Genomic DNA, 14,045 nt, shown 5'->3' on the forward strand with positions numbered 1-14,045 from the left:
AGAGATCGTGAAAAAGAAGACCAACAGCTTTCAACAAGCAAAATCAATGGGGAGGAGTCAGATTTGCTTAAAGATTGCACGATTCACTTAACAACTGCAGTGATTCGCTTAAACAACTATGGCAAAAAAAAAAAGATTGTAAAATGGGGTAAAACTCTGTTTTGCTTGACAACAGAAAATCCGTGCTGTTGTGGTCGTAAGTCAAGGACTATCTACAGCAGAGGTGTCAAACTGGATTTCTTCGAGGGCTCAGCATTGTAGTTCTCCTCCATGGGACGTCGGGGTGGGGGGACGGGACAGGATAGATGCCTCGCGGGGCCCCTTACGGCCCATTTCTGGACAGCAGATTGCTGCAGGAGCCCACGGAGGCTGAAAATGGTCTGCAAAAGGACTCCTGCAGCCTGTTTTCAGCTGGCATTTGCACCGCAGGCCAGTCCTTTGATATTTCAAGGCTGACCCCGTGGGCCAGATCTAAGCACCTCATAGACCGTATCCAGCCCGCAGGTCTTGAGTTTGACACCCCTGATCTACAGTATAATGATACTGAAAAGATGCCAGTGTTAACCACTGCCTAAAAAGGCTGACCAAAACTGCTGTGCCAAAACTAAGACAGTTTCATGACGGCAGATTTTAAATTGAGGTTAGCACTTCCTCTAAACAGAGTCCAAACCCTAGGAGGAAAACCTACCAAATAAACAAACGCTTCAAGAACCAAACGTATTAAATTATATTAATTTTTGGAGAGCTGCTGTGTGAAATTGCACTGTTTCAGCCAAATCCCGCATGTAATTGCATCAGTTCAACAATTCCGAACCACTTCAAATGCCGAGGATAATCTCACGCAAGCATCAGGTCTTCAATTGCCAATGAATTTGTGGTGAAGGCAAAAGCCTCCGTGAATAAAAACCACGGTTCCATCATTGCCCGCAGACTCGGTACTTGCTAAGTCTAAAGGCGTTCTGAAGAAAAAGCCAGGTTTGGTGGGATTTGAGAAGAATCTCGAGGGAGATGCAGGGAAAGCGCTTGCTGGATTATCAATCAATCTTCTTTTTCTATATATATAAAAATGTGTGTGTGTGTGTGTATCTATATCTATCTATCTATTTATCTTTCTCTTTCGATAGATAGATAGATAGATAGATAGATAGATAGATAGATAGATAGATAGATAGACAGATAGAAAGACAGACAGATAGATAGATAGACAGAAAGACAGACAGACAGACAGACAGACAGACAGACTACAATGACGTGGGAAAATACCCGAACAAAGCTGAATGCTATAGATAGATTGATAGATACCAGCATAACTCTGGAATGCCTCGAGCAATTTCAACCAAACCTGGTACACAGATGACTTACCCTCTGGAAACAAATACTGTGGGGATAAGACACCCATAACACCCCCTCAGGGTTGTGTGTGCCTTAAAATGGCTTCTACTGTACAGCACAGTGCACTTGCCATGGTAATGGCTTCACAGTACTCCACAAGGGGGCTCCTTCTCAGCCCACCAAGGAAACGTCAGCTGATTGGCCAAGTCCAGTCAAAAAATGAAACACCAGCACAGACAAGAAACTCTCAAGGAGAGGAATACAAGACTTGCGATGCTGCGTGAGAGACAGTACAACAGCGTGAGCCCCGACTACAGGATTTTCCTATCTAATACAGGATTGGGATATATAAATACCCGGGCAACACCAGGTTATCGGCTAGTCCTATATAAATAAACTTCCCCGCTTTCTATGCTGTGGTCACTGCCAAAGCAGAAAAGGGAAATGGTTCTTCATACTGGAAAGTTCATACTGGAAAGCCACCTGGAGGTTTATCTGTGTTGTCAGAGTCACTAGAGTAGTACAAATGGGTGTAGACCCTTCTTGGAACTGTTGAAAGGACTGTGTTGTAGGACTGTCTATCTTCAGTCTACAACAGTCCTTTCAATAGTTCCAAGAAAGCTCAGGTGACCCTCAGGACATAGATAAACCTCCAGGTGACCTCAACAAGTCCCCTAAAGAATGCAAGTGACCAGCTGTCTGCAAGGAGTATAAAACCTTCTATTCCCCACCATCCAGTCAGAGCTGAAGAAGCTTCCTGGAGGAAAAGCAAAACGTCTTCAAAGAAAAACCAGAAAATCCAATTGCCTCTTGAAAAATAGAACCTTTGGGACAAAGATGATCTGGATGAGTCTCCACAGACAGACCAAGTCAAAGATTACCTATCTGACTTGCCCTTCCACAAGTTCCCACAGCAAAATTTGTAGTCACTGTTGCATAAGCCAGGCTGTTATGTCCTGAACTAAAGAAAAAAAAATGTTGTCTGTGATTTATACGCAAAAACACAAGTGGGCGAAACTTCTCATTATTTCATCAATTTGCTTCCGCAAATATTTACTGTTGCCGAGCTCAAACAACTTTAGCAATTTACAGTAATGAAATTAAAAATAAACGCAATCAAGCTAACCATGAAAGTCCTACATATAAATAGCAGCAATTTTTGCAATGATTGGATCATCATCTACTACTTAAGACAGCTCGTGATGATTTTGCTAGTCTTTGGAAAGGGAGATCTGCAAGCAGGCTGACTCTTGGCTGCAAGCTGCAGAGATTTCTATCCACTCGTTCTCAAGATACATATCGAAAAAAGCAAAACTTTGATCTTATTGTGGCAGCTACCATCTCAAACATTTTTTCAACCATTTCTCATGGACATCCCTTGAGACAGCAAGTAGGGACACTAATACCCCTTCTTCTGTTCTCTTTCTCTCACACACAAAACAATCTTTGTGCACAACACACCCAGCTCAACGTTTCTCTGCCCTTCAGGCACAACAGAGAGACATAACGGCCCAATCGCTTTCCTCACGATAGCCCTAAAACTGAGAATCGCATGTTTATAGTCTGCACTATTACTGTTAATCTTCCTATCATTCCTTAACACCCATCCCCTCCCACTTGTGACTGTATGACTGTAACTTTGTCGCTTGTATCCTTACAATTTATATTGACTGTTTCCTAGTATGATATGATTGCTTATTGTACCCTATGACTCTCATTAAGTACCTTATGATTCTTGACGAATGTATCTTTTCTTTTATGTATGAGAGTATTTGCACCAAGACAAATTCCTTGTGTGTCCAACCACACTTGGCCAATAAAGAATTCTATTCTATTCTATTCTATTCTATTCTATTCTATTCTATTCTATTCTATTCTATTCTATTTATAGAATGCATTTTTATTGCAGAGTAGAGCAATAAAGGGAAGAGAAAAACGTGTTTGAATTTGAGAGGACTCCGGCAGATTCTTTAATTCCAACATAAATACTCACCACTCCTATTCCTTCAAATGCAAAAATAGCTGTGCCGAAGAAAAGGGGATATCTACTCCAATCAGCCACCAGGTTCAATTTTCGAGGTTCAGATAAACCCTGGGGAGAGCAATCAAAGAGTGGATCTGTAGCTACACCGAATTTTACTACAGTTTCAGGAGCAGCAGGTTTTTTTTCTTTTCCAAAGAAGCAAAGGTAGGCCACCTAATGCCCACTGACATGACCAAAATCATACCCAATGAAGGATATTCTTCATTCACGATGAGTGAACTTCGAGATGAGTGGTTGCAATGGCCTAGAGGTGGAGCTCTCGCCTCACAATCGGGAGGCTGTGAGTTCGATCCTAGGTAGAGACAGATATATTCATGTTGAGAATATATCTGCTAAAGATAACTCCGCATTGGTAACAGGAAGGGCATCCGGCCAGTAAACCCTCAGCTCTGATCAGTTGCCCAAACTCCACCCCCACAAGGGATTATGGGGTTGTTCAAAGGAGATGATTATAAATTTCCAGACAGTGCGGGACAATTAACCAGTGGTATGGTTTGCCTTCAGAATTTGTGGGTGCTTCACCACTGGAGGCTTTTTAAGAAGAGACTGGACAGTCACTTGTCTGAAGTGATATAGTCTCCTGCTTGGGCAGGGGGTTGGACTAGAAGACCTCCAAGGTCCCTTCCAGCTCTATTCTGATTGATTGATTGATTGATTGATGATATTAGTCGCATATCTCATTTTTTTACAATTGTCAAAAGCAAAGTGGCATTCTACCAATGGTGGGATTAGAAATTTTTTACTACCGATTTCTTGGTGGGTGTAGCATGTCTTCATGGGAGTGTCTTGGTGGGCATGGCAGGGGAAGGTTACTGTAAAATCTCCATTCTCTTCCCACCCCGCTAACCTGCTTTCCAGCTCCATTCTCCTGGGCAGGGCAACCAAAGAAGACCTTGTCATGCCCCTGTTAGAATCTGACTCCGAGGGATGGGAGGAACAGCCGAGAGGGAGGTGGTTCAGGAGGTTGTGGAGGAAACTGGAGAAGGGCGCAGGCCGACTGGGCATTCAGAGGAAGACCCAGGCCATCCCCTCTTCATCCTAGGGCACACAGGGAGGAGCGGATAAGGGAGAAACGTGAATGGCGTGGTCTACGAGGGAGGAAAGGGCCTGATCCCCTTCATGGGCTGCAGTTGGGAGGACTGTTTAAAAGGACAAACTGCGCATGGCCACATGCTGGAAGCAAAGCGTGAAATAATTCTAGTCTGACAGTTCTTATCTGAGGTCTGGCATCCTTCCCAGTGTGTGTATTTCAATATCTGTGGAAGTCTCCAAGCCCTTACCCTGCCTTGTCTCATTAATTGCTTCAGTGTGGTTTGTGTTGCTGTTTTTTATTTATAATTTATATGTATTTTGAGTTTGAATGGAATTTCTTCCTTTTCGCAACTGTTCGTGGTGGGGGAGTTTTTTCTTCAGTCAATGATAATTGGACCTTGGAGGCCAAGTTGAAGGAATTAAAGGGACTTCACCTATTTTTGTGACTTTGTTGCTTTTGTATCCCACCCTGGGTCATCACAGACCCAGCCGATCAGCTGGGACTCAATGGGAGGCAGAGAATAGATGGGAGCGGGGCCAGTCAGAGGTGGTATTGGCCAGTTCTCCAAACTACTCAAAATTTCCACTACCGGTTCTCCAGAACTGGTCAGAACCTTCTGAACACCACCTCTGCGTTTCTACTCAATCATCAGTAGGTAGGGTGAGATAAGATCCTAAGGCCTCAAGTCTAGTTCAATTCCTCATGATTTCAAGATCAGAGTCAAGTTGTTTTCTTTGGGGAAAAAAATTCTGCTGATGCAGCTGCTAAATCAGAAAGGCTCAAATCAGTTTCCTTAAAAAAAAAATTCCCTACAGGTAGTCTTTGACTTACAACTGTTCCTTTAGTGGTGTTCGAAGTTGCAACAGCACCAATCAAAGTGACTTATGACCGCTTTTCACACTCACAACCATTGTAACATCCCCCTAGTCATATGATCAAAATTCAAACGCTTGGGAACTGACTCGCGTTTGTGACCGTTGCAGTGTCCTGGGGTCATGTGATCTCCTTTTGCGACTTCCTGACCAGCAGAGACCATGGGGAAGCCAGGATTCACTTAACAACGGGGTTATTATTATTACCATCTAGCAGACAGTACAGAATAATAAAAACAAGGACAAATAGGCTGAAAAATAGCTTCTATCCCAGGGCAGTAGCTCTTTCGAATTCTGCTGTAAAGTGCAGTATTGGTGCGGTGTCGGGGGGTTTTGGTTTAATTTGTGGAGGGTGAAGGATTTGTGTTTGTATTTATTTTCATGCTCATGGTCATGATGTGCACTGAAGATGGTGTTTGATTTCGTTGTACAAGGTGCAATGACAATAAAGTAAAGTAAGTACTAATTTAACACCCGCAGTGATCCACTGAACAAGCGTAATTCACTTAACAGAGGCCTCACTTAGCAATTTAAATTTTGGGCTCAACTGCGGTCGTAGGTCAAGGACTACCTGTACGGGAGTTGTTTCTCCTTGCTTTCTTCTCCAGTGAGTTGGTTTCAACCACCCTTAGCGCTTGCGGGAAGGCATAGAAACACAGGATCAAATCTACAGTATAAAGGATCAGGGAAGAACGCAACCAAATGTGACACTGACAAACAAATCAGTCTGGAGTTCGATCCTGACCGGCTCAAGGTTGACTCCATCCTTCTGAAGACCAGAGGTCTTCAGAAGACTTCTGGTTCAGCAGGTTCTGACCACTTCTGGAGAACCGGTAGTGGAAATTTTGAGTAGTTCAGAGAACTGGCAAATATCACCTCTGACTGGCCCCACCCCCATCTATTCTCTGTCTCCTGAGTCCCAGCTGATCGGCTGGGTCTTCTTTGGTTGCCCTGCACAGGAGAATGGAGCTGGAAAGCAGGTTAGTGGGGTGGGGAGGGAATGGGATTTTGGAGTATCCTTCCCCTGCCACGCCCTCCAAGTCACACCCATAGGATTAGAAGTAAAAACATTTGAATCCCACCACTGCCAAAGACAGTAAAATGGGGATCCAGACTGTTGGGGGCATAGGCTGACTCTGTAAACCGCTTAGACAAGGTTGTAAGCACTATGAAGCGGTATATAAGTCCAAGGGCTATTGCTACTCACCTCTATAACATAATGATAAATAATGATCAAGCTGACAGCCATGGCTAAATTTGCCAGGAATGAGAACACAGAGAGAGGTCTAAGATCTCGAATGAAAACCATGAGGATTACAACTGGAAGGAAACATAGCATGTATAGCCTCAAATCCATGGTCCTTCTGTCTGAGGGGCTGGTGGTTCCCGTAGTATTTGTGGCATATGATTTCGTTTGAGAGTATCCTTCACAAACCTGCCGTAAATTAAGCAAAAAGAGAGAGAGATTAGCACCTTTAGCATTGCAAGCATTACAGGAAGTCCTCCTTGTATGACTGACTCGCTTAACAACCATATGGAGTGATGATGGTGTAAAAAAAAAAAGGTTTGCAGCCATGTTTACATTTATCCTTGTCTCGCCACTGGTGTGCTTCGCAACTGGCTTGCAGCAAGAAGAATGAATAGAACTGATGAACAGAAAAGGTTGAGGTAAAATTGCAAGTCATGGTCATGTGACTTGACCACAGAGGAAGTGAGGTTGCAAGAGCTGAAGAAGCTTCTTGGATGAGAAGCGAAATGTCTCCAAACAAAAACCAGAGAGTCCACTTGCCTCTCGGAAAAAAGCACCTTTGGGACAATCATAACTCACTTTTTTTTTTCCCTCCAATGCCGCTGTAGCTTTGAATGGCCACTAAACAAATGGTTGTAAGTCAAGGACTACCCGTATCCTGTTTTCATTTTCCTTATTCCTAATGCACCTCAAGAAGGAAAGAGCTAGTCTCCATTTTCCTACATTCTTCTTGGCGGGAGACATCTTGTTGCGGCCAGCAGAGCCGAATGTATAACGTGCTCCCCCCCCGGCCCAGTTTAGCGAAGGGGGGGAAAGTCCCGATACGTCACGTGACACCACCGTCATGACGCGAGTTTGACACCCCTGTTTAAACTGTCTTACATTTCATTTTTTTTAAAAAAGGAAGGGGGGTTGGCTTCGAATTGCAATTTCCTTTAAGAGCTCCCGCCAATCTAGAAAAAAAAAGGATACTACGGTACTAACTAGCCTACAAGAAGAGAGATGATTGCTAGGAATAAGACATCCAATTCAAAGTCTCCTGCAGTTTTGTCCAATGTTAATCACCCCTCAAAAAGAAAAAGAAAAAGAAAAAAAAACATTTTAGACCATTCAATCTATTCTCTATTAAACCCCAGGGATAATAGGGTTGCTCCACAGGGTCTCCCTAATAATTACCTGAGGTAATCTGAACAACTATTTGAGCGTGGGAAATATTTTATTGCCTAAACATCTGGTATCATTTGGTAGGCACTGTATGCTATCGACGCTCTTCGCGGGTCCCGCTGTTTGTCATTACAATGGAATAGTAAACATTATTAGCCAGGATTTTGCATTATTAGACCGAAACAGAAAATCAGGGTAAAAGTCAACATACCAGCAAGGAGAGCCGTATTTTATTATTTTATTTTATTATTTTATTATTTTATTTTATTTTATTATTTTATTATTTTATTATTTTATTTTATTATTTTATTTTATTATTTTATTTTATTTATTTAGAAAATTTATATTGCCACTTTTATCAGAAGCATGTATTAACAAAGATTAATGCATCGGACCAGGTAGGAGCACCACTTGTATGGTAAAAGTTAAACGACCAAAATAAAAAGACAAAAGGGTTTTTTTTAAAAAAACCTAAAGGACCTACAGTTGCTATGGCTATCTACTTTTTCACCAAGTAGATTTTTTTAATATTAGAAAAATAAATCTCTCATTATGACAGGCCAGTAACTCACGAAAAGAAAAACAGTAATTGGGAGGGAAAAACGGTTTCTGCCAGGTTTGAAGTTTTCCCCATGATTTGAACAGGCCCCAACCTACTGATTTTTCAAAGATATTTTAATGCTTTTTAACCATTTGCAAATTGCCCAGAATCACCGAGAGTCAGGTGGTGTATACATTTAGTCAATAGTAAGTAAATAAGCAAAAAACAAACAAACATTACGGATGAAAAACTGGAAAATAGTCAGAAAGGAGACAAAAGCTTAGATGTATAAAAAGGCTGCTGGAGAAGGGGTGCCTTCTGGATACCAATATAAAAGGCTATGGATGAAACTCTATTCTGTGGTTCCATGTTAGGAGAACAATTTTTAAAAAAATTGTCAATAAAAGCCATTGAAATTATACTGGAGAGAGAGAACATAGATTAGGGGTGTCAAACTCAAGGTCCATGGGCTGGATCCAGCCCATGGGGTGCTTAGATCTGGCCCATGGGGCCGCCCTGGAAACAGTGAAGGACTAGCCAGCAAAAATAGAGCTGGGGGTTGGGGTGGGGGCAGAGGAAAGGAGAAAGGGAAAGAGGAAAGACAAAGAAGGAAAGATGGGATGGGAACAAGGAAGGAAAAATAAGGAAAGGGGAAATGAAGAAGAAAGGAGAATGAAGGGGAGGGAGGGAGGGAAGGAAGGAAGGAAGGAAGGAAGGAAGGAAGGAAGGAAGGAAGGAAGGAAGGAAGGAAGGAAGGAAGGAAGGAAGGAAGGAAAAGGAAGGAAGGAAGGAAGGAAGGAAGGAAGGAAGGAAGGAAGGAAGGAAGGAAGGAAGGAAGGAAGGAAGGAAGGAAGGAAGGAAGGAAGGAAGGAAGGAAGGAGGGAGGGAGGGAGGATGGAAGGAAGGCAGGAGGGAGGGAGGGAGGGAGGGAAGGAAGGAAGGAAGGAAAAAGGAAGGAAGGAGGAAGGAAGGGGAGGGAGGGAGGATGGAAGGAAGGAGGGAGGAGGGAGGAAGGAAGGAAGGAAGGAAGGAAGGAAGGAAGGAAGGAAGGAAGGAAGGAAGGAAGGAAGGAAGGAAGGAAGGAAGATTATAATGAGAGGGAGGGAGGGTCTATTTTTGAGCTTCATTTTCTGTTTTCGCTGGCAGAGTGCTCGGGCCAGCTTGACTCCCTCTTCTTTGTGGCAGCCCCCGAGATATTGAAGCACTGCTATCATGTCACCCCTATTCCTTCTTTTAATCAGACTAAACATATCCAGTTACAGCAACCGTTCTTTTATGTTTTAGCCTCCGGTCCCCTAATCTTCTTTGTTGCTCTTCTCTGCACTCTTTCTAGAGTCTCAACATCTTGTTTACATCGTGGCGACCAAAACTGGATGCAGTATTCCACGTGTGGCATTATATTACCAAGGCATTATAAAGTGGTATTAACGCTTCATGTAATCTTGATTCTATCCCTCTGTTTATGCAGCCTAGAACTGAGTTGGCTTTTTTGGCAGCTGCAACACAATGCTGACTCCTATTTAAGTGATTGTCCACTAGGACTCCAAGATCCCTCTCACAGTCACCACTATTGAGTCAGATGCCACCTATCCTGTACCTGTGCATTTTGTTTTTCTTGCCTAAATGTAGAACCTTACTTTTTTCACCATTAAATTTCATTTTGTTAGATAGTGCCCAATGTTCAAGTCTGTCAAGATCTTCCTGTATCTTAAGCCTATCTTCTGGAGCGTTGGCTATTCCTGCTAGCTTGGTGTCATCTGCAAATTTGATGAGCTCCCCATCTATCCCTCATCTGAAACTTACTGCGATTCTTCTCTTTCCTTCTATCTTCCCCAGGATCATACAGCCTTGTCCAGATTGTTGGGTTTTCTCAGAATTTGAGCCTAGTCACTTGTGCCTCTGGGTTGATTCAGTTTGATTTTCCTGACTATATCCACGGTTCTCTCAGGAGTCTTCTCCAACATCAAAATTCAAAAGCATCAATACTCTCTCTGTCCCACGTCTTCAAAAATCCACAAAGGAGACTTTATCCCTTACTGTAGTGTTGTTTTAATTAACAGAGGACAGCATTTCCAGATTGCATTCGTTACTTGAAGGGATGCAAATTCGTTACATTCGTTACTTGAAGGGATGCAAATTATCATATTTAAATGTTATCCTGCAGCATGCATAGATCTCTTAGATCAGAGGTTTTATTGCAACCAAGGAATGGTGCTATAGCTGTTTGTCTTCCTACATACCCAGATGCTTATATATATATTTAACTAGCATGTTAAAATAGGACTCAAGATAAGAAGAGTAAAAGAATCAAAGCAGAGGCATTAATCACAAAATGGACCATCTATCCGTGATCAGGCAAACTATAGAGATTGGAAGCCACCAGGAAAGAAAATCAAGACAAGGTTGAATGAATCTTCCAATACAATTAAAATAAGAACATAGCATAGTTTAATGTGAAAACCAAGCCCATGGAGTATGCTAATCTAGCCAGATTACTGTTTTATTTGAGTGTTACGTGTGAGCAAAATAAACCTGCTTTTCTCTGCTTGTCAACCTCTGGAAAACCATAAATCTGGAAACTACTGTGGCAAAATATGTGAAGGGAACATGACAAAATCATGAAGGAGTGCCAAACAGCAGAAAAGGATCACTGCAAAGAAGACAAGCTTTCTTAGTTCTGAGTAAGATCTACAAATGTTAATATAAAAAGAGATTGATCATGATCAATAATTGGTTATCCAGACTAATTTTCTTACATACATGTAAGAAAAGCATATCATAAAAATATAGAGTTGGAGGAACTACAAGTATCATCTAATCCAGTGTTTTTCAATTTTGGCAACCCATACTGGCTAGGGGAATTCTGGGAGTTGAAGTCCACGCATCTTAAAGTTGCAAGATTGAGAAACACTGACGTAGTACAACACTCTATAATGCACAGGAAGCCAATTATACCATCCATGAGAGGTGGCTGTTCAGACTCTACTAAAATACTCCAACAGATCAAGAACCCACAACCTCCATAACCTGACCATCCCGCAAAAAGTGTTAAGGTAACAACTTAATCACACCCCAATAAACAACTAAAAAGCTGTTATGGTTAGCCAGCAGCAGGTGCGGCCAGTTGAGGAGAGTGAGGACTCAGATGAGGGGCCAGGACCATTAGGGAGTGGACTGCTGCCTTCACAGATTGTGGGGGCTGGCCACAGCGATGAGGTGGTTCCCGAGGAGCCTGTGCCAAGTGCGCGTGCGCGCAGGATTGCTCGTAGGAAAGAGCAGCTGCAACAGCATGGGCAACTCGGGAGTAAGGCTGCAAGGTAATGGCCCCTCCTTCAAGAAGATAAAAGCCAGCTGTGAAACGAACGTACTTTGCAGAAGGCAAAGACGTTTTGAAACTCCAGCCTCGTGGACATTCCAGTGTCCTGAGTTTGTATTTGAAGATTCTTGTATTGCAAATTATTTCTTGTCTGTTATCTTTTGGCAGTCTCGCACAGTTTGGCAAGGCTTGTGCTTATCACAGCTAATTATTTGTAAAAGCACTACAGGGTTTCTGTTTCCTTTTGAGCTGTGTTTGATTTGTTGGAAAAGGGCGTGGGTCAGAAAAAAAGCAACCAGGCACCATATAAATGCCACTCAAGTGAATAGCCCAAAGCACACACTCTGCTAGAGAGAAGTTCCCTGAGGATGGGCTCCACCACAAATCCGAAAGCTTGGAAGACAACCTCTAGTCCAGGTGACCAACCTAGATTGGATCCTGAAACATTATTGTGACACGTATATTCACCTTCATGTCCCCAGAAAGTTTTTCCTTATATTTAAACACAATATAGGCAGCTGCAGCCTGCACTCATTATTTCTGGGTCCAGTTTCTGTAGCCATGCAGAACAGTTCTTGGCTGTCTTGTCCAGAGCTTATCTTTATCTACCTAAGCACAACTATCATGTCTGCCCGTAGCTCCTTTTCAAATTAAAACATTCCAAAATTCTTCCAGCAGGTCCTTCGTAGACCATGTCCTCAAGTCCCTGAATTGCCTTTGTCACCTCTTTTGAACTGCTTCGGTCAAGTGTCCTTCTGGAAATGGGATGCCCAAAAATACACATAAAGTATGGCTGAAGTAAGGAAACCAATTAGCAAAGATGATTAGGGGACTCGAGACTAAAACATATAAAGAACAGTTGCTGGGATTGGATCTGACTAGTTTGATGAAAAGAAGGACTCGGAGGGACATGATAGCAGTGTTCCAATATCTCAGGGGCTGCCACAAAGAAGAGGAAGTCAAGCTCCAAAGCACCAGAAGGCAGGACAAGAAGCAATGGGTGGAAAATAATCAAGGGGAGAAGCAACTTAGAACTAAGGAGAAATTGCCTGACAGTTAGAACAATGAATCAGTGAATCATTGAACCTCCAGAAGTTCCAATACTGGAAGTTTTAAAGAAAAGACTGGATAATCATTTGTCTGAAATGTATAAGTTTTCCTCCTAAGCAGGGGTTTGGACTAGAGGATCTCCAAGGTCCCTTCCAACTCTGTTATTCTATTCTAACTAAGGGAGCCAGTTAGAACCATGATGGATCTTTTAGAAATTTGGGCTACTCCTTTCTAAGAAAGCAGGGAGCTTCTGAAGAGCAGTCAAGGACATTTAAAGGGGAATGCAGTGTGAAGAAGAACCACAAATGAGCAAGAACACAACACACATCCAAACAATATTTGTTGTTGCACTTACTTGTTTCATGTTTTCAGCTAAGAATACGAAATAAACACTACAGAAGCCCAACTGGGTAACCACAAGGAAGAAGTCAACGACATATCTAGGGAACATAATGAGAGGAAAAATAAGTTTTTAAGTTAGTTATGGCCTTGGCAATGCAGAAAAGCAACAATCATGAAAATACATCAAATGCATCAGAAGGGGTGCCCTGCAAAGATAATTCTGTGAAACAGTGCTCACTAATTTGCTTTAATGCCATCTACTGGCTTCTATCTCCAGTGGATTAGTTAATGCTCTTTTTTAAATGGCCTCATTTCACCCTGCCTTGGATTAGCAGATTCGTGCAAGCTATTCTACCCAAATTGAAATGGTTTGCATTTTGAAGGCAGTATTTTAATTGGCATTTTGATTTTCTGCTGCTAATGGCACTGGAGTGTTTTCAGAACATTTTTAGCCTGTTTATTCCTTTATGTAGAAAGAATGCAATTGCTTTTTTTCTCAGATTTTGGATATATCCTACTAGATTAAATAAAGAGAAATATGGGGGTAATTGTATTTTCCAACTATATGCTCTTCAAAGACCTTTAAAATCTTGACAAGCAAATAATGTTCAGTGTGACATGCTGGTTATGATTAACCTTCTCTCAAAATTATTAGCAGTCATCTTCTGAATATTTTTTCCAGATAGGGATATACTGATAGTCCTCAGGAGCGGTGCGGTTGCCTAGAGGTGGAGCTCTCACCTCACAATTAGGAGGCTGTGAGTTCGATCCCAGGTAGAGGCAGATATTTCTCTCTCTGGGCAACACTGAGAATATATCTGCTGAACAAAACTCGGCATTGGCGACAGGAAGGGCATCTGGCCATGAAAACATTCTGCTTGCCCGGTTCAGTTGTCCAGACTCCGCCCCGCAAAGGATTATGGGATCGTTAAATGAACATGATGATATACTGATAGTCCTCAACTTACAAATGTAATGGAACCTGCCCATCATGGTTGTAAAATGTATCAGTCACATGACCTTCAAATCCAGGTCATTAAGTAGCCCCCAAGTAGGTCTATCTTAACTATGAGTGGTTGTAAGGTGAGGACTACCTACATCT

The 14,045-nt window shown here is 42.3% G+C and overlaps 1 protein-coding gene across 6 annotated transcripts in view; it reads right to left on the minus strand.

Annotated features, from left to right (window-relative positions):
* The window catches only part of SLC36A4 (solute carrier family 36 member 4), a 49,537-nt gene that overhangs the window by 13,380 nt on the left and 22,112 nt on the right, over positions 1-14,045 (minus strand). For all 6 annotated transcript variants that reach the window (XM_026706829.2, XM_087937034.1, XM_087937037.1 and 3 more), the window contains 3 exons: positions 12,957-13,041; positions 6,489-6,716; positions 3,326-3,424 (listed from right to left, as the gene is read on the minus strand). In XM_026706829.2, the coding sequence (XP_026562614.2) occupies positions 3,326-3,424; positions 6,489-6,716; positions 12,957-13,041 (412 nt within the window). The remainder of the gene's footprint in view (positions 1-3,325; positions 3,425-6,488; positions 6,717-12,956; positions 13,042-14,045) is intronic.

This window comes from Pseudonaja textilis, chromosome 7, assembly GCF_049901715.1.
Source record: "Pseudonaja textilis isolate UNSWEBS1 chromosome 7, rPseTex1.2, whole genome shotgun sequence".
Taxonomy (NCBI): Eukaryota; Metazoa; Chordata; class Lepidosauria; order Squamata; family Elapidae; genus Pseudonaja; species Pseudonaja textilis.